The 27,853-nt window shown below is 46.4% G+C and overlaps 1 protein-coding gene across 7 annotated transcripts in view; it reads right to left on the reverse strand.

Moving 5' to 3' along the window:
• Positions 1 to 1,237: 1,237 nt before the first annotated feature.
• heatr5a (HEAT repeat containing 5a) overlaps positions 1,238 to 27,853 on the reverse strand; it is a 29,336-nt gene continuing 2,720 nt past the window's right edge. The window contains exons 2-42 of one of the 7 annotated variants that reach the window (XM_071499115.1): positions 26,731 to 26,950; positions 26,324 to 26,535; positions 26,014 to 26,122; positions 24,756 to 24,905; positions 24,251 to 24,422; positions 23,136 to 23,296; positions 22,805 to 23,054; positions 22,505 to 22,660; positions 21,425 to 21,675; positions 21,044 to 21,155; positions 20,433 to 20,585; positions 20,240 to 20,339; positions 20,040 to 20,149; positions 19,542 to 19,711; positions 19,300 to 19,466; positions 18,663 to 18,768; positions 18,357 to 18,547; positions 17,076 to 17,235; positions 16,771 to 16,960; positions 16,519 to 16,688; positions 16,298 to 16,324; positions 14,392 to 14,536; positions 13,741 to 13,923; positions 12,872 to 13,111; positions 12,611 to 12,789; positions 12,336 to 12,404; positions 12,011 to 12,190; positions 11,568 to 11,802; positions 10,851 to 10,955; positions 10,616 to 10,750; positions 10,365 to 10,492; positions 9,713 to 9,860; positions 8,926 to 9,099; positions 8,163 to 8,264; positions 7,870 to 7,953; positions 6,467 to 6,643; positions 6,206 to 6,357; positions 4,870 to 4,977; positions 4,436 to 4,538; positions 4,032 to 4,185; positions 1,238 to 3,536 (exon numbers count right to left, since the gene is read on the reverse strand). In XM_071499115.1, coding sequence (XP_071355216.1) covers positions 3,377 to 3,536; positions 4,032 to 4,185; positions 4,436 to 4,538; positions 4,870 to 4,977; positions 6,206 to 6,357; positions 6,467 to 6,643; positions 7,870 to 7,953; positions 8,163 to 8,264; positions 8,926 to 9,099; positions 9,713 to 9,860; positions 10,365 to 10,492; positions 10,616 to 10,750; positions 10,851 to 10,955; positions 11,568 to 11,802; positions 12,011 to 12,190; positions 12,336 to 12,404; positions 12,611 to 12,789; positions 12,872 to 13,111; positions 13,741 to 13,923; positions 14,392 to 14,536; positions 16,298 to 16,324; positions 16,519 to 16,688; positions 16,771 to 16,960; positions 17,076 to 17,235; positions 18,357 to 18,547; positions 18,663 to 18,768; positions 19,300 to 19,466; positions 19,542 to 19,711; positions 20,040 to 20,149; positions 20,240 to 20,339; positions 20,433 to 20,585; positions 21,044 to 21,155; positions 21,425 to 21,675; positions 22,505 to 22,660; positions 22,805 to 23,054; positions 23,136 to 23,296; positions 24,251 to 24,422; positions 24,756 to 24,905; positions 26,014 to 26,122; positions 26,324 to 26,535; positions 26,731 to 26,856 — 6,204 coding nt within the window. In that variant the 5' untranslated portion in view covers positions 26,857 to 26,950 and the 3' untranslated portion in view covers positions 1,238 to 3,376. Of the gene's footprint in view, positions 3,537 to 4,031; positions 4,186 to 4,435; positions 4,539 to 4,869; positions 4,978 to 6,205; positions 6,358 to 6,466; positions 6,644 to 7,869; positions 7,954 to 8,162; positions 8,265 to 8,925; positions 9,100 to 9,712; positions 9,861 to 10,364; positions 10,493 to 10,615; positions 10,751 to 10,850; positions 10,956 to 11,567; positions 11,803 to 12,010; positions 12,191 to 12,335; positions 12,405 to 12,610; positions 12,790 to 12,871; positions 13,112 to 13,740; positions 13,924 to 14,391; positions 14,537 to 16,297; positions 16,325 to 16,518; positions 16,689 to 16,770; positions 16,961 to 17,075; positions 17,257 to 18,356; positions 18,548 to 18,662; positions 18,769 to 19,299; positions 19,467 to 19,541; positions 19,712 to 20,039; positions 20,150 to 20,239; positions 20,340 to 20,432; positions 20,586 to 21,043; positions 21,156 to 21,424; positions 21,676 to 22,504; positions 22,661 to 22,804; positions 23,055 to 23,135; positions 23,300 to 24,250; positions 24,423 to 24,755; positions 24,906 to 26,013; positions 26,123 to 26,323; positions 26,536 to 26,730; positions 26,951 to 27,853 lie in introns of all 7 variants that reach the window. The other 6 variants (XM_071499113.1, XM_071499114.1, XM_071499112.1 and 3 more) reach the window with 6 other exon arrangements.

Genomic DNA, 27,853 nt, shown 5'->3' on the forward strand with positions numbered 1-27,853 from the left:
TGAATTTATATCATATCATTAATTTATCAACACTAAAACAAAATGATGTGGGCTTGTTCATGCATGAGTCTGTCAGAGAAATATTATTTACAGTGTCAAAGAAATGCTTTTTCATAGGAACTCTGTCAGGTTAGGAGATGGTTGTTGTGGCAAATATAAAAATACATATTATTTATCATTTCTTAAAAAATATATAACATGATTAAATTTATTATTAGAATTATTTACTCATGATGTCAACATAAAAATAACAAAGAACGTGGTACATAATTATGTTTAATTTAATTACACAGTCAGGGTTAACAGGTACATTTTAATGTCTATACTCCAGACTATAAAAGTAACAATAATGAGGGTTTGAGAAAATTATTCAGCATTTATTTACTGAGGGAAGTTTGGTGATGTTTACTGGATAAACTGTGGCCAGTAATGAGACACATATCGGACAAACATACATGTTGGTTTTTCTGTGTATATAATATATTTGCAGGGTGTTTTGCATACACTGGTAAGTACAAAAAACAGGAAAAGAAAAGAAACCTCTTAATCACCGTGTGGTTTCCGACAGCACCTGAAGGCAGCATCAGGAGCAGTTTCTCTGCGCACAGATAAAGTTTCCAAAGTGTTTCACAACCGATAAAAACACAGAAGCTAAACATGAGCAAAGTCAGCTGTGAGATGTGTTTTTCAGTCTAAGTCTCAGCTGCTTTCCAGAGGAAAGACTGCGCGTCCTCATGTTTCCATCCTTCATACTGAACTCTTCTGGTGTGTCTGATTTCAGGACCATTCCTTTACTACAAGTTAAATGAACGTTTCCAGCTGAAAACCTACATTTTTTTCAGACCAAACACTTTCACTGAACTTTTGAATAAATGGTTTTAAGGAATTCATGATTCATGATCTCCTCCTGTTATTTACTTAGTCATTCATTGCTGTGTGTGTAAATGGGGGGTGTCTGTGCGTGTGAGGGGGTGGGGTTGTTTTGATTGCTTTCATTCTGGAAAGCACTTTGTGTGACCTCGTTTGTATGAAAAGTGCTTTACAAATACAATGTGACTGACTGATATAAGTTCAGTCTCTTGCTTTATTAATGTGTATCCTGGTCTACGATGGTTCACTGTCTGCCTCTCAATGACCCTCTGTGTAACTTTAAATGATAAAAAATACAAACTGATGATGAGTCACTGAACTGAACTGACACACGTTAAAGACAGATCAAGACAAACTGGAACCTGAATCAAAGAAAAATGTTTTATTCACTCACTGCTGTTAGAAAACAACACGTTAACTCGTTCATTCAGTTCACACCTGTACAGACGGCCAGGTGAGCTCACACACTCGTGCAGCTGGTGTGTGTGTGTGTGTGAAGTGGAGAGAAGCTGCTGAAGCTGGAAGACTGAAGCTCACCTGGTTAACGTTGTTATTGCAGGTACATCTGAGACGTTTAAGCAAATCATGTTACATTTTGTTGTTTTAAGTCTTTTCATTAAATGAATATTCACATTTAGAAATAAAAGTCCTTCAAAATCAACCAAACTTATATCATTTAAACCAACTGCAGACATAAAAAATCAGTTTGATATTACCATGTTGTAGTGTTGTTAAGCTAAAGTGCTGATGAAGGCTAAATTGTCCCTTACAGGCTACCATACAACTATTAATAATCTCCTCAAGTCTTCAGCTTGATTCATGATTTGTCGTTCTACTACAAAAATAAAATCATCTGTTCCTCGTCCTCTCTCTCTCTTCTCTTCTCTTATTGACATTCATTCAAGGGTGAAAGTCAACGCTTATGTTTCGTGACCTTTGAACTATTCAAACTTTCCTGTTTAGTGAAAGAAAACACTCCTTCCTTTCTGTTCTGTTAAACTTTGACTCTGGTTTGAGTCCGTGTGTTGGACTCATGTCTCAGTCTGACTCAACCCAAAACTTTTATCTGTCAGTGAGTTGAGCCGATGAAACAAACATCCTCACATTCTCTGGATTCTCAGAAGAACTGGAGCAGAACCTTTAAAAAACAAATCATTACAACTGATGATTTTCATCCCAAAACCCAACTAAACTTCAGGACGTCGTCTCCTGTGGAAGAACTTCATGAAAATCTGTCATTCTGAGACTCTTCTGTTACAACACAATCTTTCTCACGTTTTCCTTTGAACCTCTGATGTCCGTGTGAACAGACAGACTCGACCATCACAGCGTTCTGAACCGATAAAGACCAAGACCAAGACCAGGATCAGGATCAGGACCAGCAGCCTCATACTCGTCATGTCTGATGTGAAATAAGAGTTAAAACAGACGGAGTTTATTGTGCTGCAGGTTAACATCCGTGATGATAACAGAAGAACTGATGAGGGTCTAAAAACTACTGAACCAGCTGCTTTTCACATCTGTTCAAGGTTAACCGTCGTCTGCTGAATCTCAGTTACACGTGGAGGACACATTTAACTAAAGATGAACCACAGAGGGTTTTTTAGTTTCATCCCATCATCTAAAAAAGTTCACATCACTTCCAGCTTCTCAAACGCGACCACGGTCTGGTCTTCACAGTGAACTGGGTCTCATCTGGACTGTTGGTCAAACACATGAGGACTCTGTGATGAGCAGGTTTTTCTGACAAACAACTGATCAGTTCTTTGAGAAAATAATAAAATTGTTAGCTGTGGATCTGTTTCTGTGAAAATCAACCTGCAGAGAACCAGAGATATTACAACTCATCCCTCGGACTGCACCTGAACGTACCGTTTATCATCTGATTCAGTCCGACAGTAAATCCTGTCACTCTGGAGAAGATCAAGCTGAAGAATGTGACATTTTTTATCTGATCAATATCTTTGATAGATTAATCAGTTGTTAAAATTCCTGATGTTTCAGCAACTGTTGAGTTAATTTTCTGCCGGTCAGTTCAAAGATGAACCGACTGTTTAGGGGGTAAATGCAGCTGCGTTCGAGGACATGCAGACGTGAGACGTAAAAGCATTTCTGTGCTGCACAGAAGACGAACAAGAACCAGGAATATTCTGGATGTCGGAGGTTTCCAGGCGTCTTCTTTGAACGGCTGTTCAAACTGAAACTGACAGAGGAATTACAAAATGGAAGTTGGAGGACTTGAGGGTGATGGGATGAAATGTGAACGCAGCAGTAAGTCTAAACAAAGTGATGTGTGACTTAGTGACATGCAGCGTAGAGAGATCATCACCCTGAACAACAGAAGATCCTCTTATTGTGAAAGAGGAAATGATGTCATAACAGCTTTTTTTTCCTGCAGCATAGCAATACCCCTTCTGACTGCATGCAGTGGCATTTGTCCCAGGGGACAGTGAAAGCAGCACAGCAGAACATTGATCGTGGTGCTGCTGGTCTGTGGTCGCTCGTCTCACAGGAAGTTGGTTTTGAGCGTGATGCTGGGGGAGGACTTGGCGGTGCTGCGGGCGGCCGGGTTAGCGCCGCTCGCTTTAGCGTTCAGACTCTCCTGGTTTCCTTTGACGGCGGCTTCCAGGCGAGACTTGAGGTGAGGAGACGACGCGATGAGAGACCTGAGGGAGGGAAACAGAAATCAGATCAACACACACACACACACACACAAACACACATACACACAAACAAACACACACATACTTCTATCTTTGTGAGGACACTCATTGACATAATGCATTCCCTAGCCCCTTGCCCTAACCTTAACCATCACAACTGAGTGCCTAACCCTAACCCTGACTCTAACCTTAACCTAAACCTAATTCTAACCATAACTCTGAAACCAAGTCTTAACCCTCAACATGTGATTTGAAGGAGTCTCAAAAAGTGAGGACCGGCCAAAATGTCCTCACTCTGTTAGTAAAATACTTTTTTTGGTCCTTACTATGTAGCAAGTACAAGTACAAGTACAAGTACAAGTACAAGAACACACACACACACACACACACACACACACACACACACACACACACGCACACACGCACACACGCACACACGCACACACGCACACACGCACACACCAGGGGCAGATTTGTTTCTTATACTTTCAGGTCTACCTGAAGACGGCCGAGTGCTGGGGGCCGAGACGCATCAGGTCCTTGAGCGCCGCCTCGTGCAGAGACCGGGACGCTGCGGGGGCAGAGCCGAGGGCGTTTTCATCCAGGAGGAAAGAGATGAGCAGGGGGAGAAAGATGGCCACCAGCTGAGGCCCTGAGGACCCGACACAGGGACAGAGTCAGAATCAGCTCCTGAGGTGGAGGCGGAGCCTCCAGATATCAGGCTCCTCTGATCATCATTATTATTGATCTTATTGATGACACCATTACCTTTAGTATTACTATTATTATTTTATTACTATTATTGTTTTCACTCTCACATTTACAATCAAGTACTGTGTTCTACCATGTTCTACCATGTTCTACTGTGTTCTACTGTGCATTCTGCTCCTGACTCTACTCACGCTGTGACTCGTCAGCAGCCTGGACCAGAGCCTCCATGGCTCGGACCCCCTCCAGGACTCCCAGCAGCTCCTCTGGACTCTGAGGCCGACTCCTCTCCGCCCTCTGAGGAGGAATCACACCATAAACACATCATCTCATCAATATGTTTAATAGTCAATATGTTTAATATATTGATTTGATCAGCAGCAGTTTCTGTTCACATCATTTGTTTTAAAAACACTTAGAAAACTAAACCTCAGAGGTTTCATCATGAAGAATTCATAAATTCAGTCTTTTAGACTTTTGTGTTGATGATTATAAAAAGCAACAAAACTCGACAACTCTGCTGATGATGATGAGCTCGTCTGGAAGCTTCACTTTCTCTCAAATGTTCAAACATTAAATGTCAAGTTACAGCTACAGCAGACAAACTCTCAGAGTTCTGGTCCAGTACCTGGAGGAATCGAACCAGCGGTGGGCCGAGGGCCTGGATGTACGGGACGGCAACGGTGGGCTGAGTCTGAAACACCGACATCAGCAGCTGATGACAGCGACTCACGACCTGGAGGAAACAAACCAGACGTTACAACTGAGGGTGAAACAACACGGAACCGTCTCCTGTTCATCTTCTCGTGGTGGTGGAGGTGGTTCTTACAGGGCCTTAAATCCTACACAGTGTCCTGGTCATTTTAACAGGATGTTTCCTGAACTATGTGATTTGGTATCAATGACATAATAAATAGACTTTTATTTTAAGGAAAAGCTCAGAGTAAGCCCGAGATAACGTTCATTCACTATTCATTTGTTGCTCTCAGACGAAGTGAATTCATTTTCAGGGACAACACAGGTTAGACTTTCTTCAGATCCGCCTCCATCCATCAGGTCGCAGTGACAGCAGATGAACCCAGCTGGTCCAGACGTCTGCTCAGCTTCCAGCTGCTCCTGAAGGATCCCGAGGTGATCCCAGCCCAGGTGAGAAACATCTCTCCAGCGTGTTCTGGGTCTGCTCCGGGTGGAGCCAGGGTTACCATCTACATCCACATCAGACAGTGAGTGAGCGGTCAGAGCGTGGACCGGAGACAGGGTGATGGGGGGGGGCTGCTGCGCTGATCGGACTCTGGTTGTGTCATCACAGGTTTTCTCTCGTCGCCGTTTGTGAACAGACCCAGTTTCTCTCCAGCTTCATCTGCAGAGGTGAAAATATTCTGTCGTGTGTTAAATATAGTTATGACCTGGTTCAGTCTGAGGTCGACAGGTCAGCGACCCGCCGTCCTCCCAAAATCGACTCTGCAGGTGGAGCTGTGTTTCATCACCACCCTGTCCCAGTTTCACCAGTATGCAGGTCATTAGGCTGCTGGTTTCCATTTACAGTGAAGTCTTCATCAGTCTCCAGCTCTTTTCTTTCTCTTGTAAATTATGCAGCTTGTCCTCAGTTTCACTTTTTTCTTACACTCACTGAGCACTTTATCAGGAACACCTGTCCACCTGCTTATCAGCCAATCACGTGGCAGCAGTGCAGATGAACTGCTGCTGATCTCCAACCAGCACTGGACAGGTGAAGACCTGGTCTGATGGATCTGGATTTGTGCTGAGGCAGCAGATGTAGGGTCAGAGTCTGGATCCATGGACCCACCTGTCCAGGTGCTGGTGGTGGTGTGATGGTGTGGGGGTGTTTTCCTGACTCACTGTGGGCCTTAACACCATCAATCATGATGTCACAGTCTATCTGAGTATTACTGCTGACCATGTAACACGCACATGTACACTCTCACACTCGCTCGCTCTCTCACCAGTGGGTCTTTGGCGTCCATACTGGCGGTGAAGCGCTGCAGACAGAGCGCGTGCAGAGGCTCCACCGTACAGACGTCAGGACCAGCAGACAGCAGGAAGACGGTCAGAGCTGTGAGGAGGCTGATCTGGTCCACAACACAGCCAGAGCCCCCTGAAAACACACACACACACACACCACATGACGTTACTGTGGGGAGTCATTCATTAGAACATTATTTGTATTTGTGTGTGTGTGTGTGTGTGTGTGTGTGTGTGTGTACCAGTGTCCCACAGGCCCAGCAGTGTGTTCAGAGCGGATCTCAGCAGCAGGTTCCAGGCTCCTCGACTCTTCTCCTGTCGACTCATCGGAGACGTCAGGACGGACTTCAGAGCCTGAAGAGCCGCCTGGACCACCACACCCAGACCGGCTCCGCCCCCTGTGCCTGCCACCGGGGCCCCTGGAAGATGAAACATTAAAGTTTTACTGAGATTCATTTTAAATACGTTTCTTTTCCCTGAAAATCAATAAAATGTCAAACAGCTGAAGAACAAACCAAAGAACACAGGCTGTGTTTTTTTACTTCACTGGGTTTTTTAAGTTTTATTTATCAGAATCAGAATCAGAATCAGAATCAGGTTTATTGCCAAGTATGTTTTCACGTACAAGGAATTTTTTCTGGTGATTGATGCAATGAGCGCACCAAAACACCGAGGCAGCCATCCACGGCGCCATTAAAAAAGGGGGGGGGGGGGATGGGGAGAAACAAGTGGAGAGGAGAGGAGAAAAAAAATAACAGAACCCAAACTGTACTCCGGGGGGGGGGGTACAGTGTGGGATTCGGGAAAATTTTACAACACAATGACTCAAGACAATTTGCTCCGGGGGAGGGGGGAAAGAGGGGAGGAGGTGATTCCAGTGCAGACAGGCAGCCAGCCGCAGCCGCTGCCATTATGGCGCAGCCATCGGACCCTGCCCGCCGCACTGGATGGGAGGAAGCGGCGAAGGCGTGGGATGGGGTTGGGGGTTGGAGTGAGTTGCATATGTACATGTGAGAATCAAACTGATTTTCTTATTTTACTGTTAGATGAAGACTTGAAATTCTAACAGATTTTTTTGGCCACTTGTTTTCATCAAGAACAAGTTGTGAACATTCATTACTGTTTAAACCTGGCTGTGTATTATAATGTGTTATGGCCATTACTTATTTTATTTAACCATTTTTTAAAAGTATATTCATGTTTTAATTTTAACTCTACTCCCTCATTAGATTTTTTATCTTTTTAAATTATTATTAATCTTTTACAAATCTTTGTTGCTTTAATTATTTCTATTTATTAGTAAAAATCATGGTGAATATAAAAACTTATTTTCAGCTCCTCAGTCGTCTGTACAGCACTGACCCGATTGAAAGCTGCTGTACAAATAAAGTTTGATTGATAAGTTGTTAAACTTTAACAGCTGTTTGTGTGAACATCCAGCTGTTACAGATCAACATGATGAGTCTCAGTCCAGCGTTCCTCTCTGTCAGCTCAGTGTTTGGTCTCCTCCAGCTGCTGAGGAAGAGGAGAGAGGCTGTTCCAGATGTTTCTCTGAGAACATCTGCTGCTGCTGAAGACAACGCCATGAGAGCGGAGACAGTGAACCACGACAATGAACAGATGAACAGGTGTGTGTGTGTGTTACCTGTGTGTGTGATGGGCTGGTGGACCAGCTCTCTGAGGACTCCCAGCAGCAGGTAGAGGACGGTGGGCAGGATGGACACGCTGCCTGCAGACAGGAAGTGAAATGACATCATTGCTTGTTGAGTGTGATGTATTTAAAGGGTTCAACCAAACCAGTGAACAGAGCAGATCCATTTTAAAGAAGGGACACAGAGGAGGGTTGTCATGACAACAGAGCTACATCACTGAAGGTCAAACAGCTGAGTGTGTTATATTTCTTTATATTTGAACAAGGAGACATGAACGCAACATCACCTTCAGGGGAGCAGACGGACGGCAGCTCAGAAAGGACACTCAGAGCTGACGCCACCAGCCGACAGTCGCTGTCAGTCAAACTCCACACCGAACCTCCAAGACCTGAACACACACACAATATTTCTGTTCATCTTTACTCCTTCCGTCCTTGTCCCTCCAGCACCTTCACCTCTCTCCAGTTTAAAGTGTTACTGATGGTCGGTCTCTCCTGTTCTCGCGGCCTGAGTTGATGCTGAGTCACTGTTGGTTTTTGTGATGTCGCAGTCATGTGACGGCTCATGGCTCTTATAAAGAGAGCGACACTCATGATCTCATCTCACTGATAACTGAAGCAAACAGGAAGCAGGCGACGGCTCTGAAGACCTTTATAAATGACAGATTTCAGTTCTTCTTTTTCACCTTGACTGATGGGCATAATTTAAATATTCTAAATTTAACCTGCAGCACAGTAAAGTGCAGGAGTCTGAATACTTCCTGAAGCTGCTGTACACTGATCCCAACATAATAATAACACACTGTCTGTGTGTGAGTCATAACTGGTGTAGGGTTGTGTTTTCTCAGTCAGATCCTCTGACCGCTGGTGTTTCACTGTATTAGGGACACACTGCACCGAAGAATAGCATGTGTCCATGGACGAGCATGTGTCTTTGCCAGTGAGTCTGGAGTTTGTATGACGCACACTGCAGCGACAACAGGGGAACATGAACGGGCTGTGAACCAGTCCCTTTCCCACTAATCCCCCCCCCCCCCCCCCCCCCCATACCAGTAGGACTGGTTCCGGCCAGTTTGGGGCTGAGCTGTGGAAGTTTCCGGACCAGCACACAGAGGCAGAGCTCCAGCGCTCCAAACACCAGCGAGCGTCCGGGAATCAAACCACCGGTGTCCCGTCCCTCCCCGAACTCTGGCAGCGTCTCCTTCTCTGCTGCACCGTCGTCCACTGTGGAGCAATAAAGTTTTACAAATCGTCACTGAGGCTCATATAGAAAATTCATCACAACGTTCAACCAAAGAGAAAACAACTGTCTTTTTACTTTTCCTGGATTTATCAACCGTCACCGTGATCCCAGGTGTTGATGTGAGTCACCTCAGCCTACAGGTGATCTATACACTTCCTGTCTGTACCATAACAAATTTCAAAATAAGAGAAAGCCACAAAAACCAGGTTCTCCCAGGTGTCAGTGGCTGTGACAAACACCTGCGGCCAATAGAAACGAGGCATCCAGCCAGGCATGGGAGGTTAATGGAAAGTACATCTGAAACCGGAAACAGAGCTGTTCTCTGTACCTGAGGTCACCGCAGCCTCTTCTTGCTGCTCCCCTTCTTCTTGATAGCGGGGCTAATGCTAACTCTTGTTGTAACTCTAGCAATGAAAGATCTGCCAACGACTGACTCTAAACACAGCCGAAGATTCCCGTGTCGTTCCGCCCATGTCCGCTCTGTCGCGTTCAGTCTGAAAGCGTCATCACAAACCGCTGCAGGTGAAGGTCTTGACCCCCCCCCCCCCCCCCCCCCCCCGTTTCAGGGTGTAAAGCGACTGTTTGTGTGCTCACCCTCGGCGCTGTGGCGTTTCTCCCTGACGTGCTCCTGAGCGGCCGTCACAATCTGCTGCAGCAGGTCCAACACGGCGAGCTGGACGGAGGCCGACTCTCTGGTCACCATGAGTCTGTGGAGGACGCTGAGCAGCTCCACACTCAGGGCCTGGGGGGGACACAGACAGGGACCGGAGTTTGGTCTGGATTCTGACCTGGATCTGCTCTGAATTCAACTGATCTAGAGTCTTGAATCTGGCCAGGACTCTTCTGGATCCCAGCCTGGATTTATGTCTGAATTGGTCTGGATTCTGGTCTTGAATTCTAGCCTGGATTCTGTTCAGGAATCCTGCCTGGTTTTGGGATTTCAGACTGGATTACTGTCTCTAATGTGGCCTTAGTTCTAGTCTTGATTGTGGTCTGAACTCGAATCTGGATTGTGGTTTGAAATCTGGTCTTGAATTTTTGTCTGGCCTAAATGTGGTCACTATTATGATGTGGTTTTTGTTCAGGAGTATTCTATTTTTCTAGTCTGGATTCTGGCCTAGATATGTCTCAACATTACTAATTTGAATTCTATCCTGGTCTGGATTCTGGTTTTAATTCGAATCCTGATTCTAGCCTGGATCATGGTCAGATTTGTGGTCTAGATTCAGGTGCGGCTGTGTCTCACCTGGTCGTTTCCGATCTTGGCTCGGGGCCAGGAGACGTCAAGCAGCGCCTGCAGAGCTCGCAGACAGGAAGTGATGTTTTCCATCTGGTCCTCAGAGTGCGGAGAACACAGGAACTCCACACTGATCCCTGAGCAGTGTGAAACACAACCAAACTCAATTCAGAAAAAGCACAATTTAATGTGACTGAAATGAATACAGGTTTTAGTTTGCTGACTATCTCTTAGGTTTCATATTGAAACCATTTTCCTACCCAGTATGAGGTGCAGTCTGTCTGTGTTTATGTCCTCTGGACTCTTGGCTCCACCCACAGAGTCAGTGTGTCCCATGGATGTGGGCGTGGCCGGTCTGGACAGGTTGGCAGGTGTATCGTCTGACATCACAAAACCTGTAACACACATCTGACTGTTTAATACCTGTCCATGTTTTTATGTCTCACATCAAAAGAAGGAGCAGGGTGGAGGAGGATGAGGGGGAGGGGTGGTGACCTGTACTGTGCAGCCAGAGGGAGGTGGCGTGGAGGACGGGAGCCCAGGAGGAGGAGTAATGAGCTCTGGCCTGGTTGACCGTCTTTGCTGTGTAGAAGGAACCTCCTGCAGGGAGACGAGCAGGAGAAAATGAGCCAAAATAAAACGTTCTTGACCAGTCATGATGCTGCACCTGCAGTTTGCCTGTTAATTCATATCATTCATTATGACACTGCATAAATCTTAATGTGATAAAACACTGTCACAATTACATTGTGACTATTTTTTGTAAAAATTAAAAAAAGTAATTGTGATGGATTTTATTGACTAAATAACTAATCAAGTAATTGAAAGAATAATTATCCTATTAATCAATAACAGAAATAACTGTTTGTTGCAGATGAAAACAATAACATGGTCACATATTTAATCAGATTAGATACACAGACCTTCTTCTATTAACACCGCGTAAAATTCTTACACTGATGAATTTTTGTTGTTGATCATGTTTAGATGACTGTTGGTGAACTCCCTCACTTGGAACAAGTGTGTAAAAAAGTGTGAAATAACATCGATTAATTGAAATGTTCTTGACAAAATTTACCCGAAAATCCTGTAAATTACAAATTTAATGAAATTCAAATAAACCAAATGAAAGTTTAACAACAACTCGTTCCAGCTCAGACCAAAAGAACCACAGGTACAACTAGAAGTCCCTCCCCCCTCCAGGTGTCCCACCTGTTGCAGGTAGCTGTGATGCGTACTCCTGTGGAAGAGTCAGCAGGGCGTAGTCCTGCAGCACCGCCAGCCACAGACGACTCAGCGTCGACAAATCTGATTGGACCAACTTCAGGAGGCCCGCCCCTCCCGACTCAGAGCTCGAGCTGTCATTGGCCAGAGAGGAGACTGACAGGTCAGCCGACCTCCCAATACTCTCCATCGGTCTGCTCCTCTGAACGGCTACGATGTAAACCTGAGAGACGAGGGAGTGGAGATCAGACAAACACCACCACCCGGACGACTGTAGCTTACATCAGTTTTAACCTTTAACCTTTTTCCTTTTTCTGAGTTATTGTTTGGACAAGTTATTATTTCACTTGTGCACTTCTCAATCATCCACTGAGAGTTTCCACAACATTAAAAATAATCAAATCAACACAACAAAAATTATTAACACTCACCTCGGCCCAGGCCTTGAGGACGGCCAGTGTTTCCATGGTAACTGTAGCCTCGTTGTACAAGTGGCTGCATGTGTCCCTCCCAACCTGGACTTTAGCCAATGAGGAGGCCAGGAGCTGATGGACGCGCCGGAGGTCACGGAGGTCACTGACAACGCCGCTGGCAATCCAGGCGCTGCAGACCTGGAGAGGAGAGGGAGGGGTCAAAGGTGAGAGCAGAATACAGTGTGATCATTGTCCGTGTCTCAGCAGCTGTTCAGAGTCAAACAGGTGATTTATAACCTGCATTACAACAGTAACCTGTCAGATTATTACATTTACTGATCACCTGGCAGGCCTTAGCAGTGACATCAGGAGGAGCATCAGCAGTGAAGGCTGGTCTGAGAGCAGCTCCAACCTTCAAATACACACACACACACACAGGTCAAACACTGTCTGTCAGAGACACAGGATCTTCAAGTAACATGCAGCTTTACAGCTGAGTGTGAGCCGAGCTCAGTTATCAAGACCAAAGTGAAGGTAAGAAAATCACATCATTTCCTACTTCCTCCTGTTTTCAGTCTGAAGTGATTGATGATCTTTTTGGACAAAACAAGTCCTTACATTAGCCTGGTACTGCTCCAGGATCACATGACCGGGGAACTCCGGTTCAGGGATGGCTGAGAACCGCCTGATGATGACCAGCAGGGTCTGGAGACCCGCCAATCTCAGCTGGTCACTGTGATCTGTAGCCGCCATGAAGGCCATGCGGACCAGGTCACCAAGGTGAAGGACCAGGAAGTCTGAGGAGAGACAGGTGAAAGGTCACCGAGGTCTGAGGCGTCCACAAACACAGACTGAACCAGGTCTCTGTGGGGGTCTTACCGGTGGACTCGTGCAGGCGTCGTTCCTGAGCCAGAGACATGTCGAAGTGAGCTGGGTCGGCGGTTTCACACTGCGCTATGATGCGACACACACACTCCATGGCGAAGCGGCGTGTGGCCCAGCGCAGCGCCGTGAACGGGCCGCCGGACTCCGGCCGCGCCCTGAAAGCAGAGGAGTCATCGTCCCTGCTGGGGTCCGCCTCCTCTTCCTCCTGACTCGCCTCCACCGGAGCCCGAAAGTCTGAGGAAAGTGAGGGTCAAAGTTCATTCTTCACTCAAGGTCCACTTACCATGTTTCTCTAGAGCTTTAGGCAGTATCTCAGGATCTTCATCATCCCCATAAATGGTCTGTGATAAACCTTCCCAAACATAAAACCACCAGCTCCATCAGCTGATGAGGACCTTCAGAAGTGGTTCAAAGCTCCAGAAAAAGCTCATAAATTGACCTTGAGTTACCTCTGAAGATTGTTTTTGACCCAGATGTGGCATTTTAACATGTGACATGAGGTTTGGTGACTCACCTCAACAACCTGACACAAACTCATTAAAAAAACTTCATTTACCACATTGGATCAAAAAAACCTGTTCACTGATTAATGAATCAAATTACATATTGTTTTTATATTAATATTTAATAAAGTTGGTTATAATATTGTTTGGTTCATGTTTGTGATCATTTATATGTCTTTTATAAACTTCTGTGTCCAGTAGGGATAAATACCGTGTTATAATCTCAGTATCTGTGGTGATCGACGCAGTAATTCACCTGATTGATTGACAGACTGAGTGTAAGGAAACCTGAAAAAACCTCAGACACAAAAAACACTCAAAAATCAAGTGATCAACCTCTCTGACGGTGGTTCAACCCACCGGTGGTTGCAGACAGGACGTCTTTGCAGAGTTTGAGCCAGTGTCCCAGTTTCCCACTGGTGGCACTGGACGTCATCATGTGGACCAGAGTCTCTTTGATGTCCTTCCTCAGACCTGGATCCGACTCCCGGTCCAGCAGAGTGAACAGAGCTCCTTCCAGACCCACTTCCTTTATAGTGACGTCTGCACACAGACAGAGGAAGGTGAAGGGAGGGGTGGGGTGGGGGGTTGTTATGTAACATCAAGCTTTAGTTTACTGTACTGATCCATGACAACAGTCAGTCTGAGACAACACAATAAAACGCAGTGAAACCACAGAGACAGTAAACAGCATCAGGCAGCAGCGACACACACACGTCACTGAAAAGCTTCACTGCAGCACAAAGGAGGTGATTACAACCAGTGTTTGTGTTAATAAAATAACTGTTCAGTCCACTGAGACACTGATGAAGAACTGATTCAGTGATTCAGTGTTTTTACTGGTTCTGATCAGCTGATCTGTTTGTTGTGGAGAGGAGGAGACTCTGTGGAGAATTCAGCTCCAGGTCAAAACCTCCTGAACCTCTGACACTGAAGGATCCAGACCAGGAGGAGACCACAACTCCCATGTTGTTGTCTGTATCTGTGTGTGTGTGTCTGTGTGTGTCTCACCGAGCTGTGTGTTGTCTCGTCTCGGCAGCTCTTTGACCAGAGTCACTGCGTGTTCAGAGACCTCCAGCGCCTCCCGCTGGACAAGCTGCCGCAGACATGCCACCACCGCTCGACGCAGACACAGGTAGGAGCTGCACAGGTTGGCCTGAAACACACACACACACACACACACACACACACACACACACACACACACACACACACACACACACACACACACACACACACAGAGAGTTCACACCTGTTCACATCAGGTGTCCTCTGTGAACAGGTGTATCAGAGGAGTCATGCAGCCGCAGTGTTTCCTCCAGACTCAGAAACTAGACACTGTTTACTTCCCTTTTCTCTAATCATCTGTAAAATATCAGATCACAAGTTCCCAGAGTTCACAGTGAAAAAATCTGATGATCAAAATCGTTTTTTTATTTAAATACATGTTTTCTGTCAAAGAATCTTTTCAGGTCTAATTGAAATATTATCAAATACAACAATAACAGTAAATTTCCATTTGTCGATTCATCTTCTGATTAATAAACATTTAATAACCAAAGTGACGCCTTCAAAAGGTCACTGAGCTTCAGAGGTTAATTAATCAAATGATAATAATCAGCTGGATTCATGAGCTTTTTCCAGAGGAAACACTGAGTGGTTTCACTGTCGGGGGGGGGGGGGGGGGGGGGGGGGTCATGATGAAGTGCTGTAGGTGTTATTGTGTTAGCTGCAAAGCAAACAATGTGAAGGTAAATTAGGTGAGACATGAGATGAATATACCAGACTGGAAAATGTTAAAATTCAGTGCAACAGAAAACAGTTAAAAAGCCGTGGACATGTTTCAGAAGAACAGAAAAAGGTTCACATGTTGAATAAAAACCCTCCATGTCCATGTACATCTCAGTTATAAATAAAGTTTCTGTTGAAATGTCTTCATGAGTTAGAGTGATCTGGTGAATTAACGGGGACTGAAGACTAGACTGGTCTGAGGTCAATGTGATCTCTGTGTTTTATTAGACGCTGATGCTTCAGGTGTCGCTCAGGTTCAGACTCTGTGTGCTGACTGATTAACTGACCTTTGGTTGTTTTCACGAGATGAAATGAAAGATTTCTTCTACACACAGAGGAAGTTGATGTCTCTTAAACTTTCTTCACAAATGTGTTTTTGTAATACACAGGTGTGTCCGGGGCTGGTCACAATAAAAGTTCACTGTAAAATGTTTAGTTTTATTTTGAAAAAAAAAAAAAAAAAAAACATTGACATTTATTTTTGGGGGGGGGGGGGGGGGGTCATGGATCAGAAAAGTATCTGGTGTGACCATCATTTGCCTCTTGAATTGCGACGCAGAGTTTATCAGGTGTTTGACTGTTGCGCCTCTTCAGTCTGGACAGGAAGTGGTTTCATGGCATCGTACACACACATCCAGAGAACAGCCCAGCGGGTGAGACACTGGTTTGACGTACGGCCTCAATCTGAGAAACGACTTCAGAGACGCCTCAGGGTGAAATGACCAATCACTTCATGGATGACAGCTCTGGTGGACATTCAGCATGTCGACTGCACGCTCCCTCACAACCAGGAACGACTGTGGAAGTTTTACTTTATTTGACCAGCCCAGGTCTCACCTGTGTAATGCTGCTGCTGTCTACACACAGTTCTTACCTTTTTTCTGTCTTAAAAACATGTTAATACACACTGTGGTTAATGTACTTTTCTTCAGATTCTAAAATAGTTTTGGGAAATGTTCTCAATCACCCTTTAAATAAAGATAAATAAATAAAGTGAAGTGCAGGACAAGTTTACATCACTCAGCTCTGCTCAGCAGCAACAGAAAAGTGTTGAGTGTTCAACAGAAAAGAGAAGCAGGACAGAGGGTGAGACAGGCAGCAGCTTCAGGCCTGAGAGACGACCTACCAACAGGGAATAATCCAACAAGATCTCCTGTAAGACACAAGACAGGGTCAAAACACGCGCACACACACACACACACACACACACACACACACACACACACACACACACACACACTTTAACCCTCTTCATTGTTTCTGGTGCATCTTGTGATGTCATGGCGGCGGCAGAGAGATGCTGGGACAAGATGACAGCGACAGGCGGCGTGTTTCAGGTGTACTCACACAGAGAGCAGGGACGAGGGAGGCCAGGTTGATGTGTGGAGGTGAGAACATGTGCAGCTGCTGCAGACAGGAAATGGCTCTGGCCTGGACCAGACAGTCGGGACTGGCCTGCATCACTTCACATCCCACCAGGCAGCTGGAGCGCAGCCCGGACACCGCCGCGCCGTCACCTGACAAACACAAACACACACTGACTCAGACACCTCCTGACATCTCCTGCGCCTGTGTCCCCAGGTGTGGTGGGGGCCGTACCCTGCAGGTCGGGGCCCAGGCAGGTGATGAGGGCGTGCAGGCAGCGTCCCAGGCTGTAGTGAACCTCAGGGTGGGTGGGTGGGGCCGACAGCAGCAGCCGGAGCACCAGAGTGAAGGACGGCTCGGCGTGGGCGCGATACAGACCGCCGGACAGGTCGACCACCAGGGACAGACTGTGGAGAGACCAGGTCTGGACCCGACAGAGGAACAGCAGGGTCAGGACCGGGTCCAGAGTCAAGACTTGGTTTTAGCGTTAACGTGAGAAAACACAGCAGCTGAATCATCCTGTGGTGAAATGTTTGTACCTGGACCTCAGGTGAGGTGCTGTCCTGGCTCAGGGTGAACAGGACGCCCAGGCAGGTGGACAGGTGCTGAGGCGAGCTGATCCCTCCAGTGTAGCGGTGCAGAGCCCCCAGAGCCAGAGCGTAGCCGCTACGAGACGCTGCGTCCCGAGACGTCTTCAGCCTGAACACAGTGACGGAAACACTGTCGTCATCGTCATCATCGTCATCATCAACATCATTCATGTAAAATGAGATGAAATAATACTAAAATACTAACATGGAAATTACAATAAATAAATAAATAAAATAAGTGGACAACAGAACAGAAAAATAAGAAACAAAAACCTTTTCTTTGTACTTTCTTGTGTGGTACGTGTCCTAACCCCCCCCCCCGGGTCGCTCCATGTTACTGATGTTACTGAAGAAGTGTTGTCAACAACAAGTCTCAGGTTAACAGATTCATGTTTTGGTCGATGAAATAAAAACTGTTCAGCTGCAGAGACGACGTCATCACAGCAGGTAAAGAGCTGCATCGCCCTGTTTTCCCATGAGCCCTTGTTTCTCCCGCTCAGCTCGCCCTACGGTCAGGTTCCCCTGAGACTCGGCCTGTCGGTCTGTCCTGAACTGACCGCTCACAGACGAGGTGGAGGTGGAGTCTGGATGAGTTTATTCACTGATGTATTTGGATCATCTGCTCTCACAATTATTTAAAGCTTCTTTTGGACTATTTCTGGTTTGTTCTGTCACTATTCTCTGTCTCTGTATGTTGATTTGTTTTTGCTGTTGTCATTTTAACATCAAAGCCACAATCTTTAAACATCGAAATGATCCAGGAACTGTTGTCTGTGCACGACGACTGAAAACTGCTGCTTCCACGTTTCTTCAAAATGTGCAGAAAAAGAACCAAAGTCTGGTGGAAGAATCTGAACGTGTGTTTCTGTGGCTCTGACTGTAGTGATAGTAATAAGGTTTATTTCTCGTATTTTTGTTCCTACCAAAATGGAACAAATAAAGTGAGAGCGTCACCTGATTTATTTATGGTTTATATTTAGTTTTCTCACCCTCTGTAGGGACGGCTGAAAAACAAACAAATTGCAGCACTTCTGAGTAGCCTACACCAGTGGCTCTTAAACTGGGGTCCAGGGAGCCCCAGAGTTCCTGGGGTACACAGCAAAAAGGGTGATAATTTATGTGAACTATAATTTAATCCATAAGCGTCAATGACAGGATGTACTGTGAGTTTCAAACACTTCCTGTAATGAAACATCTGAAAGTGTAACATCTGCGGTAACGTCCACCCACCTGTCGAAGCAGAGCAGGGAGACAGAGACGGTGAAGCCGGGGTCTCCAACCACCTGAACCAGCCGGGCCAGACCTTCAGCAGCCAAGCAGCGCAGCAGAGGACTGATGCTCTCCAGCGCCCCCGACAGGAGGGACAACGCCGGGGAACGGATCTCCTCCGGCCCCAGGGAGCCCTGAACACTGCCCTGACACTGAGGAGGAGGAGGAGGGTACAGAACGACATTTACACAGCTGAAAACAGACCTGAAGAGGCACACACACACACACACACACACACACACACACACACACACTCAGGTGTGGTACCTTGAGCAGACTGCAGAGGGCAGCACAGACGTGTGTCTGGACGGTCAGCTGACGTTGACCCTTCAGCTGGTTCACGGTTTCTACAAACTGCTCCAGTATCTTCACTCTGACACAGACACACAGTCTCCTGTTAAAACACTGGTAACTACATCATAACACACTGTCGACAATATTAACTCAGTTTGTGTACGAATCTACACAAGTATCAAAAATAAAAGTAATGGCTATTATTATTTTCTGTAGATGATATTATGGGATTATTATAATGACCCAGTAACATATAAGCAGCATGTTTAGTGTTGGAGCTGTTGGAAGTAATTTAACATCGTCACACTGTTCAGTTCAGTCTGTAACAACACTTCATATTTTACAAGCTGATCATAGTTTTTTCAGGAAACTCATCGTAAAATACAAAACCTAGTGGAGGCTCTGAGCCTCTCTTCTGATTGGCTGACTGTTTTCTGAGTCATCCAATAAAAATGTAGCAGATTTCAGGTAAACACTCCGAGAAACTAAATCCTGTAAGGTTGGATGGTGGGTCCAGGTGGGCGGGGCTTGGGGCGTGGCTGCTTTGTTGTGACATCACAAAGTCACAGAAGTCTGACAGCTGTGGTGCAGGTGACGGTGGGTCAGTTACCTCTGAGCAGAGATGATGTGGGGGAGGAGCGCTCCAAAGAGACGGACGGCGGCGGCGGCGGTCAGAGTGACGGGGGGAGGAAGAGGAGCGGGAGCTTCATCACTCCTCTCACACAGACTAAAGGGGTCGTTGTCCAGCGAGCCCCCTCCCACACTGCTGCCGTGGAGCTGAAGCACAAACACACAGGTTTGAATTCCTGTAGTATTGGTATTCCTGTGGACGTGTGTGGGACAGAGCGTCACCTGTTCCTCAATGTATCTGTGGTCCGTGTCACGGAGGGCGGGGCCGACCAGCGGCAGGTCGTCATGGTGACAGAGGGGGGGCAGCAGGGTGAGGTCTGAACATGGCTGGTTCAGGTTGTCCTGACCGGACAGATCCGAGACCAGCTGGTTCATCACCAGACCAAAACTCTCTGCGGGGGGGGGGGGGGGCAGAGATCGTCATTAAGGAGCAGAACTGAAATTATTGGTCGATTAATCAATTAATTAAGTGAAAAATATTTTGATGATTCGTTTGAAACAATTTTAAAATTTAACTATTTAAGTCAACAATTTTTTTTACATGTTGATTTTTCTCACTGATTCATTTGGTTTAAAAAAAAAAAAAGAGAGAAATTTGAGGATGTGAAATTATTGAAATATTTATATTGATATGAAATGAGAGGAGGTGAGGCTGCTGGTGTGTGTCTGCACAAAGGTGTGTGTGTGTGTGTGTGTGTGTGTGTGTGTGTGTGTGGTCACCTTGGTAGGTGTGTGGAGGCAGCAGAGCGAGCAGCTCGTAGACTCTCAGTCTGTAGACGACCGACCAGCTACGAACCGAGCTGCTGTAGGACCGGAGGAGAGCAGGCAACCTGGAGGAACATTTACAAAAATAACTTTACTGTAATCATTTTGTGTATTAGACTAAACCCACAACAAGCCCTAACCAATCAGGGACTGACTTGGTGAGGAGGGCCACAGCACAGGCCAATGGTGTCAGCAGGCGGCTGATGATGTCATCAGTGACGAGCTCCCTGCAGTGCAGCAGCAGGTTCTTCATTGCTGGTCACACACAAAGACACAGTTCAGACCAACACACACACACAAACACACACACAAACACACACACACACACACAGGTGTAGTAGTACTGACCACAGAGCGCCCCTGCTCGTCCCTCCAGTGTAACCTGCCACGTAAAGTAGTCCCCTCGCCGCAGCTCCATCTCCTGCTCCCTCAGTGAGGCGGGAAACACACACCGCCACAGGAGGAGGAGGCGGGAGAGGTGGTGCTCCACAACAGCAGGGCCTGGACACGGACACACACACACACACACACACACACACACACACACACACACACACACACACACACACACACACACACACACACACACACACAGTAAGATAAAGGCTACAGACACACACAATTGATCAGTGAGTACATTCTCCTTATTTTGAGGGAACAAGTGAAACCAATTATTGATTATCGATATTGGTTTTTTTGTGTTTTGTTGTTTTGTTTTTTGCCAAATGAATCAGACACAGATACGAGTGTTGGGAGGTGGAGAGAGTCTGTGACCACAACTGTACAAAAACTACAATTACACTTCACAATAATGAAAATGCAACAAGCTGAGCTGATAAATCATCATCAGATCTTTATTATTAACCCAGTCTCAGTGCTTCATTTGTGATTCATCACAGCTCTGACCCAGCGTGTCCCAGCCCAGGTTCAGGTCGTGGTGCGGTGCTGAGGAGCTTTACCCAGAGTGATGAGGGAGGAGACGAGCAGCCAGCCGGCCTGAGTCCTCTGCAGAGAGATGCGACTGTTCTGAGAGGCTGAACGCAGGAGGTCCTCAGCCAGACCCAGCACCACCTGCACACAGGGTCACGTGAGGCCACTGACATTCAACTACTCTTCATCACTCACAGGATCATCTTCACTCACTGACTGGTGTTTTCAGTTCGTCGCTAACGTCCAGGTGGGAAACAGAACCTGTCTCTGGAACAAAAACCACTTCCTGTCCTTCTGTCCTCCGTCAGGGTTCAACACCAAACTCCGCCTTCTACAGTTTATTCACGTGGTAATAATCAGCCCTGACATTAATGTGGTGATGTCACATGACGTTGGTGCGTTTCACCCACCTTGCCCTTGGTGTGTGGTATTCCCAGGGGGCAGTGCTGCACCGAGGCCACTAGGGCGGCGACAGCGGCTCCGTACCCGGCCGCAGCTTCGGGCGACGACTTCAGCGCCACCAGCCGCTCTGCACAGCGGTCCAGCAGCGAGGAGCACTGGGACGGCATTGCCATGGCAACACAGCGCAGGCACCAGGCGGCGGCCAGTCGAGCCGAGGAGGCGGGGTGGAGGAGGACGGAGATCACTGTGTCCAGGAGGGCTGTATATATATACACACACACACACACACTATGTTCAGTATATAATTATAATGTCTAGAAAAACAACTCTGCAGTAAAAACCGTGTACAGGTCAGAAGCTTCTAATGATGTTTTTCAGTTCAGCATGAAGACAGAGACATTAATCTTACAGATCTCACTAATACTAAATCATCCATACAGAGCACTAACTAAATAAAGAAATGAACTAAATGCATAAAACAAATCATTTCCATGTAAAAGAAACAGTTACATTGTTGTTATTATTATCATTATATGTTCTCTGTTATAAAACATTCACAGAGCAGATTTTGGAATATTTTGGAGCGTCAGCATCAACTCACAGCACAACAGTGAGAAACTTGTCGGGAACATGAATCATGAGAAATAAACAGAGCAGGGTCGTCAGCCATAAAACCTCCACACACCGTTAAAAAGACAAACATGGAACCAACATCCTCACTGAAGTTCAAAACTTTGACCGAACCTGAACCTGTTGTTTCAATAAGAACCAAACTTTCTGTTTTTAGCTCCTGAAATGTGAAGATTTTATGAATTTTCTTTGTTGTATTTGATCAATTATTGAATCTTTGAGTCATTTTATAGACAAAACAGTTAATTATCAAGATCAATCTGTAGATCAATCAACAATGACAATAAGTGGACTTTAACATCCATGAGGATGATGATGATGCATCTTCTCCTTTGAATTAATACAACAGAAAGACGATCTATAGTCTGTGTGTGTGTGTGTGTGTGTGTGTGTGTGTGTGTGTGTGTGTGTGTGTGTGTGTGTGTGTGTGTGTGTGTGTGTGTGTGTGTGTGTCAGACCTGTGCTGCTGTCAGTGAGGAGGGGGGCGGCAGTGGATCCCAGTCCCTGAATGAGTCCTCCCAGTTCCAGGAGGCAGCAGACCAACACGTGCTGACTGGCTGAGACGTCTGCAGACGAAACTCTGGTCTCCACGTTCCCATCAGTCAGAGCGGCGTCTACACACACACACACACACACACACAGAGTTAACACTGAAGCTCTACAGCTTCAAATGAACAAATCTGAGTTTCCTGTTCAAACTCATTTTATCTTGTTTATCTACCCCCCCACCCCCCCACCCCCCACCCCCCCACCCCCACCGATGGCTCGTTTCTGTGAGGCCACAGCGAAGCACAGCTGTTTGGCAGCGTTGGTCTGAGCCTTCTCCCCCAGCAGGGACCCCAGGGTGCTCCTCAGGATGAAGGACACGCAGCGGCGGGTCACCACAGCGTCGCCCGGGGTCTGGGTGGCTCTGCCGTGGGACGCCAGCTCCATCAGCAGAGACAGGAAGGCCGGGAGGTTCGCCTCCAGCCAGGAGCCTCCCAGGATGGAGACGAAGACCACGCAGGCCTGAGGAAGAGGCGGAGGGGGCGGTGAGATCTGAGTCTGCTCAGCTGAATCTGCTCCTCAGGTGAACGAACCATCACCCACCTGTGTGACTCCAATGCGGATGTCCTTGCTGACGGAGCTGGTCCCTTTCAACATGTCTCCGCTGGCTCGGAAGAAGCCGGCCCCGCCCCGCAGGAAGCCCGCCGTCAACAAATCCATCACCTCCTCCAGAGAGCTGCGACCCCGCCCACCCTGTCTGGGAGCTGCTGTGAAAAAGTCAAAGGTCACGAGTCATTAACCATCTGGAGGAGACTCTACGTCGGGGTCTACGTCCACCATGTTCTCTAAAAAAAATCTGACATGTTCACATTTGACCTTTTCTTGAAGTCTTGAAGTGAAGCTGCAGGTAACTAATGAACTGAATAACTGACCGTCACTGAGGGTGGACTCAATCTACTTTCATTAAACTGACCAATCACAACAACAATCAACACACACTAGACGCCCCCTGCCTCCAGTCTTTGTGCTAAGCTAGGCTAACCTCTCTTTGTACTGGACTCCCAGAGTAATGTTCAACATCAGACGCTGGTCACACAAAACACCAGTGAAGTATGGAAGACATTGTTATCTCGAGATATTGGGATAAAAAATATTTCCATACTTAAGGGTATTGTGCAGAATCTCTTAAACGTTTCCTTAGTTAAGGAAAAAAAGTGAAGAAATTCACAGCAGTGAAAAAGGTTTTACAGCAGTAAAATTCTACTGTTTCCATGGAGACCTACAGGAACTTCCCTGTTCATCTGACGGCAAGTTGCATAAAACAACTTACGAATTAACTTAGTCTGAGTTAAAGTTTCCTTAAAATAAAAAACAGTTGCACAAAACACCCTTAAGTCTTCTCCCTAATGTTTCCTTAAAGTCTTTTTCCTAAGGTCTTTTGTTCAACAGTTTAACTAAAGTGATTCCTGAAGTTTAAGACTAAGCTAAGGGGAAATCTTCAAACACTTAGAAGAGTTAAGGGTGTTTTTGTAACTGTTTTTATTTAAAGGAAATATTAACTCAGACTTTAAGGGAAATCTTTTTTGTCTGACTCTTTCATACACATCAGATGTGTGAAGAGGAAACTGTGAATTATTTAATTTCCTTTCAGTGCAGCTGTGTTGATCCCTTCTCCCTCCCCCGGGCTGTGACAGTCCTGCGCCCCCCTCTGGTCGTACCAGTCGGCTGCCTGGGCTCCACAGCAGCAGCCAGCAGAGTTCCCAGCAGCTTGGACACAGACACTCGGACGTTGTAGTTGGATCCTTCGAAGGCTCTGAAGCACAGAGTGGCCACGTTCTCCAGCTCACTGGTCCACAGGAACACCGCCTCCCTCTGCAGCTCCAGCAAACACTGACAGAGACGCACACAGCAGCTGTTAGCTTCTCTACACGCGGGTACATCCTGATTTGATTTGATGTCCTGTCTCCTTACATCTTTTCCTTGCATCTCTCCTCACGTCTTCAGTGGGAGGAGCTAAGACACAAGGAAAAGTGAAGGGATTCGAGACAGAAGCTGGTCGCTCCACGACTCTGACAGTAAACATGTTGCCGTCCTGCAGGCAGCTCTGAATGATCATCATTATGTCGAAGGGGCCTTGAATGCACCAAGAAGAAAAAATTCCTAATCACAGACTGTGATGGATTACCCCCCTGCGGGAGGATGTGATGTCAGAGGAGACTGTACCTTGGTGGCGGCGCAGCGCACGGCCATGGATCGGTCCGTCAGACAGGTCCTCGCCGCCTTGTAGACGTCACGGTGACACGGCACGGCACTGACCCCTAAACCTCGCAGGATCTTCTCCACGTTCAACATGATCTCATAGCGACCCTGAGACTGAGAGAGGAGGCGGGTGAGGGGTTAACTCATTTACGACTCATTCAACTGATAAAAACACAGCTTTTAGTTTATTACATTTTCTGAAACTATAGGATGTAACTGATTAATTAGCAGACACAGAACTTCTGACAGGATTTTATGAATCAGGATCATATGAAATAACAGCTTTTACACAGAAACAACCTGGTGTTCAAACAGCCTCACTGCTCAACACGAATCATAAGCTGGAGTTATGACTGATTCAGCAAATGACATGTTGTCATGGAAACTTAAATGATGCAAACTCGAAGACGATGCTGTCAGAACATAGATACTCATCATCTTCACTAAACTGGACAAGGACAGGTCATTTTACAGTTGCTGCTTCTTAAAGGTTTGAAACTTGGAAAAAAGGTAAATTTAAAAAACACAGGAAAGGTTAATATTTTAAGAATTATTTTAACTTTTCAAACTGCTTTTTGTCATTTGAGACCTCTACTGAGCCAGATGCTGAGAAGCTTGTTCTCACTTCTGTTTCTCGTCGACATGACGACTGTGATGTTCTGTGTACAGCTGTTGCTAAGTTACAGACATGCAGGAAGCTGCTGCTGCTGCCCGGGCTTTAACAAGACCTAAACTGAGAGAACACATCACTCCTGTTCGACGCAGCCTCCACCGGCTCCCTGTATCTGAACAGAACCCTCAGATCCTCCACAGCTGCTTCTCTCACTGTTCTTGGAGCCATCTGCCATTAAATATCCGACACTTTCAAACCACAGCTACAAACATATGTTTTTAACAGAGCGTGTGACAAACAGCTGAGTCTTTTTTTCATTATAAAGCACTTTAGCTGCATTGTTTGGATCAAATATCTAAATAACGTTAATTCAGTCATTTAAAAATTCTTGTACATTTTCACTTTCATTGTAAAACAAACCATTAATTTATGTTATTCGGTTATTTAAATGTTCGATCTGCTGTTTCACTTGCTTCACTGCTGATTTCCTTTTTAACCTTTAATTATCAACCTGAGCAGCTTCTGTCTTAAAGCTCCACAGATCTGAGTTATTCTGCTCCTGAAGTTCACACGAGACGTTTAGAGGAGGACATTTAGAGGAGGACATACCTCGGCGCTCTTCATGGCCTTCAGCAGGTTGGTCAGAGTGTCTCTGAAGGAGCCGACGAGCATCCGACCCAGCTGCTCATACAGAGCGCCAAGACACGCGACGGCTGCCCTGAAACGCACAAACACAACATCACAACATTGATCTGTAGAGTTGGGACCTAAAGCAAAGCTCCTTCCTTTTATTGGCAGAATCTGAGAGAAATGTCTGACTCCTACAGTCTGATTAATAAAGCTTTTTGTAGTAAGTACTTTAACTTGAAAGCTCTGTTTTCCCATTTTTCCCATCAGACATGAACGCAGCCTGACTTACAGCCGGGTGGGGAGGCCTGACGGAGAGTCGTCTTTGCTGCGTATGATGTCATTGCACCTCTCCACCAATAAGCTGGAAGGTACGGGGTCTCCCAGCCGATACAGCAGAGCCAAACAGTGGGCCAGCAGCCAGCGGGTCGGAGGACCGGGGGAGCCAATCAGAACGCCCGACAGCTGGTCGACCAGACGCCGCTGGTTGTGTTTGATATCGACCTGAACAGGTGAAGAGAAAAGTCCAGCTGATCAAATATCACACACTGTGAAGCAGTCAGAAACAAACAGTCAGAAACAAACAGTCAGAGACAAACAGTCAGACACAGTGTCAGATGGTTTCATCAGGTGGACTGATAAACACACATGTCCTCTCCAGGCCTCCGTAGAGGCCGTCGGGGCTGCTGCAGCTCTCACCCTGTCGCTGGCTGGGAGGAGCTTCTTCAGGTGGTTCAGCCATTCGAAGATGAACTCTGCCCTCTGATGTTCACCCAGCTGACTGCACACCTCCTCGTTCAGCAGGAGGCTGTGAGCTCGCTCCATCCTGAAAGTCCAGCAGCCTCCTCCTCCTCCTCCTCTTCCTCTTCTTCTCAGTGAGGGACAAGTCCTCTCTCCTGCTCTGCCATTCTCCTAAATCCTGTTAAAACAAACAGATTTTGGTTCTGTTGATTTTACAGACTGACGATCACACTTATGCAGAGAGAGCATCTCTCAGGACTCCCCGACCCTGCACACGTGGTCTCTGAGATCCTCAAGGACTCTGGTTAAAATCAGTCCCCACACTAAACTCAAGCTCTCACCTGAGCTGTTGGACAGGTGCAGGACTGCAGCAGGAAGCTCAGCTCAGCTCTGAGCAGGTCTGTGATGTTAAAATATTCCCTGCCTGCTGAAAAACCCAGCGTCTCTTTCCTTCATCTGAGTGTCACTGATTAGTGTCTGTGCTGCGTTCAGGCGCCAGTGAGGGGAACCGGACAACAGTGCTGCGTTCACGTGTTTTTTTGTGGGAAGAACCTGACTGGGAGACAAAGTTGACCTGATATATAACAGATATAACCTGTTATAGCTGCTGCTAAAGGAGCTGGGAGCTCTATTGAGGGACCTCCAGTGCTTTTGGACCGAACTGTCCCGTCTTTGTGTCCCATTCAGGGCTAACAGAGCAGATCGGACCGGAACAGGAGGGGAAGAGGAGACGCTGGAGGAATATCCGAGACGCACAAAGAGAGAGAAGCTCATAAATTATTCAAGAGCACAACTTTGTCTCCTCCATTAACACGCACTCCTCAAACACACACACACACACACACACACACACACAGTTGGCAGAGACACGGGGAAAAAATAACACCCAGTACTTAAAGTAGACTCTCTCCTGCAGAGCTGAATGTCTCAGCACAAACACTGAGCTCTTCATAAACTGTGTTCATGACCTGATTTTATAAAAGAATCATAATCACAGGACATCGCACTGCTTCCTACTACAGTTTATTGATTTTTATGTATTTTATGTAAAATAATAAAAAAAGTGTGACGTCTGCAAAAG

The sequence above is a fragment of the Trachinotus anak genome, unplaced genomic scaffold (assembly GCF_046630095.1).
Source record: "Trachinotus anak isolate AG129_WGS33_773 ecotype Australia unplaced genomic scaffold, CSIRO_AGI_Tana_v1 ptg000015l, whole genome shotgun sequence".
NCBI classification, from domain to species: domain Eukaryota; kingdom Metazoa; phylum Chordata; class Actinopteri; order Carangiformes; family Carangidae; genus Trachinotus; species Trachinotus anak.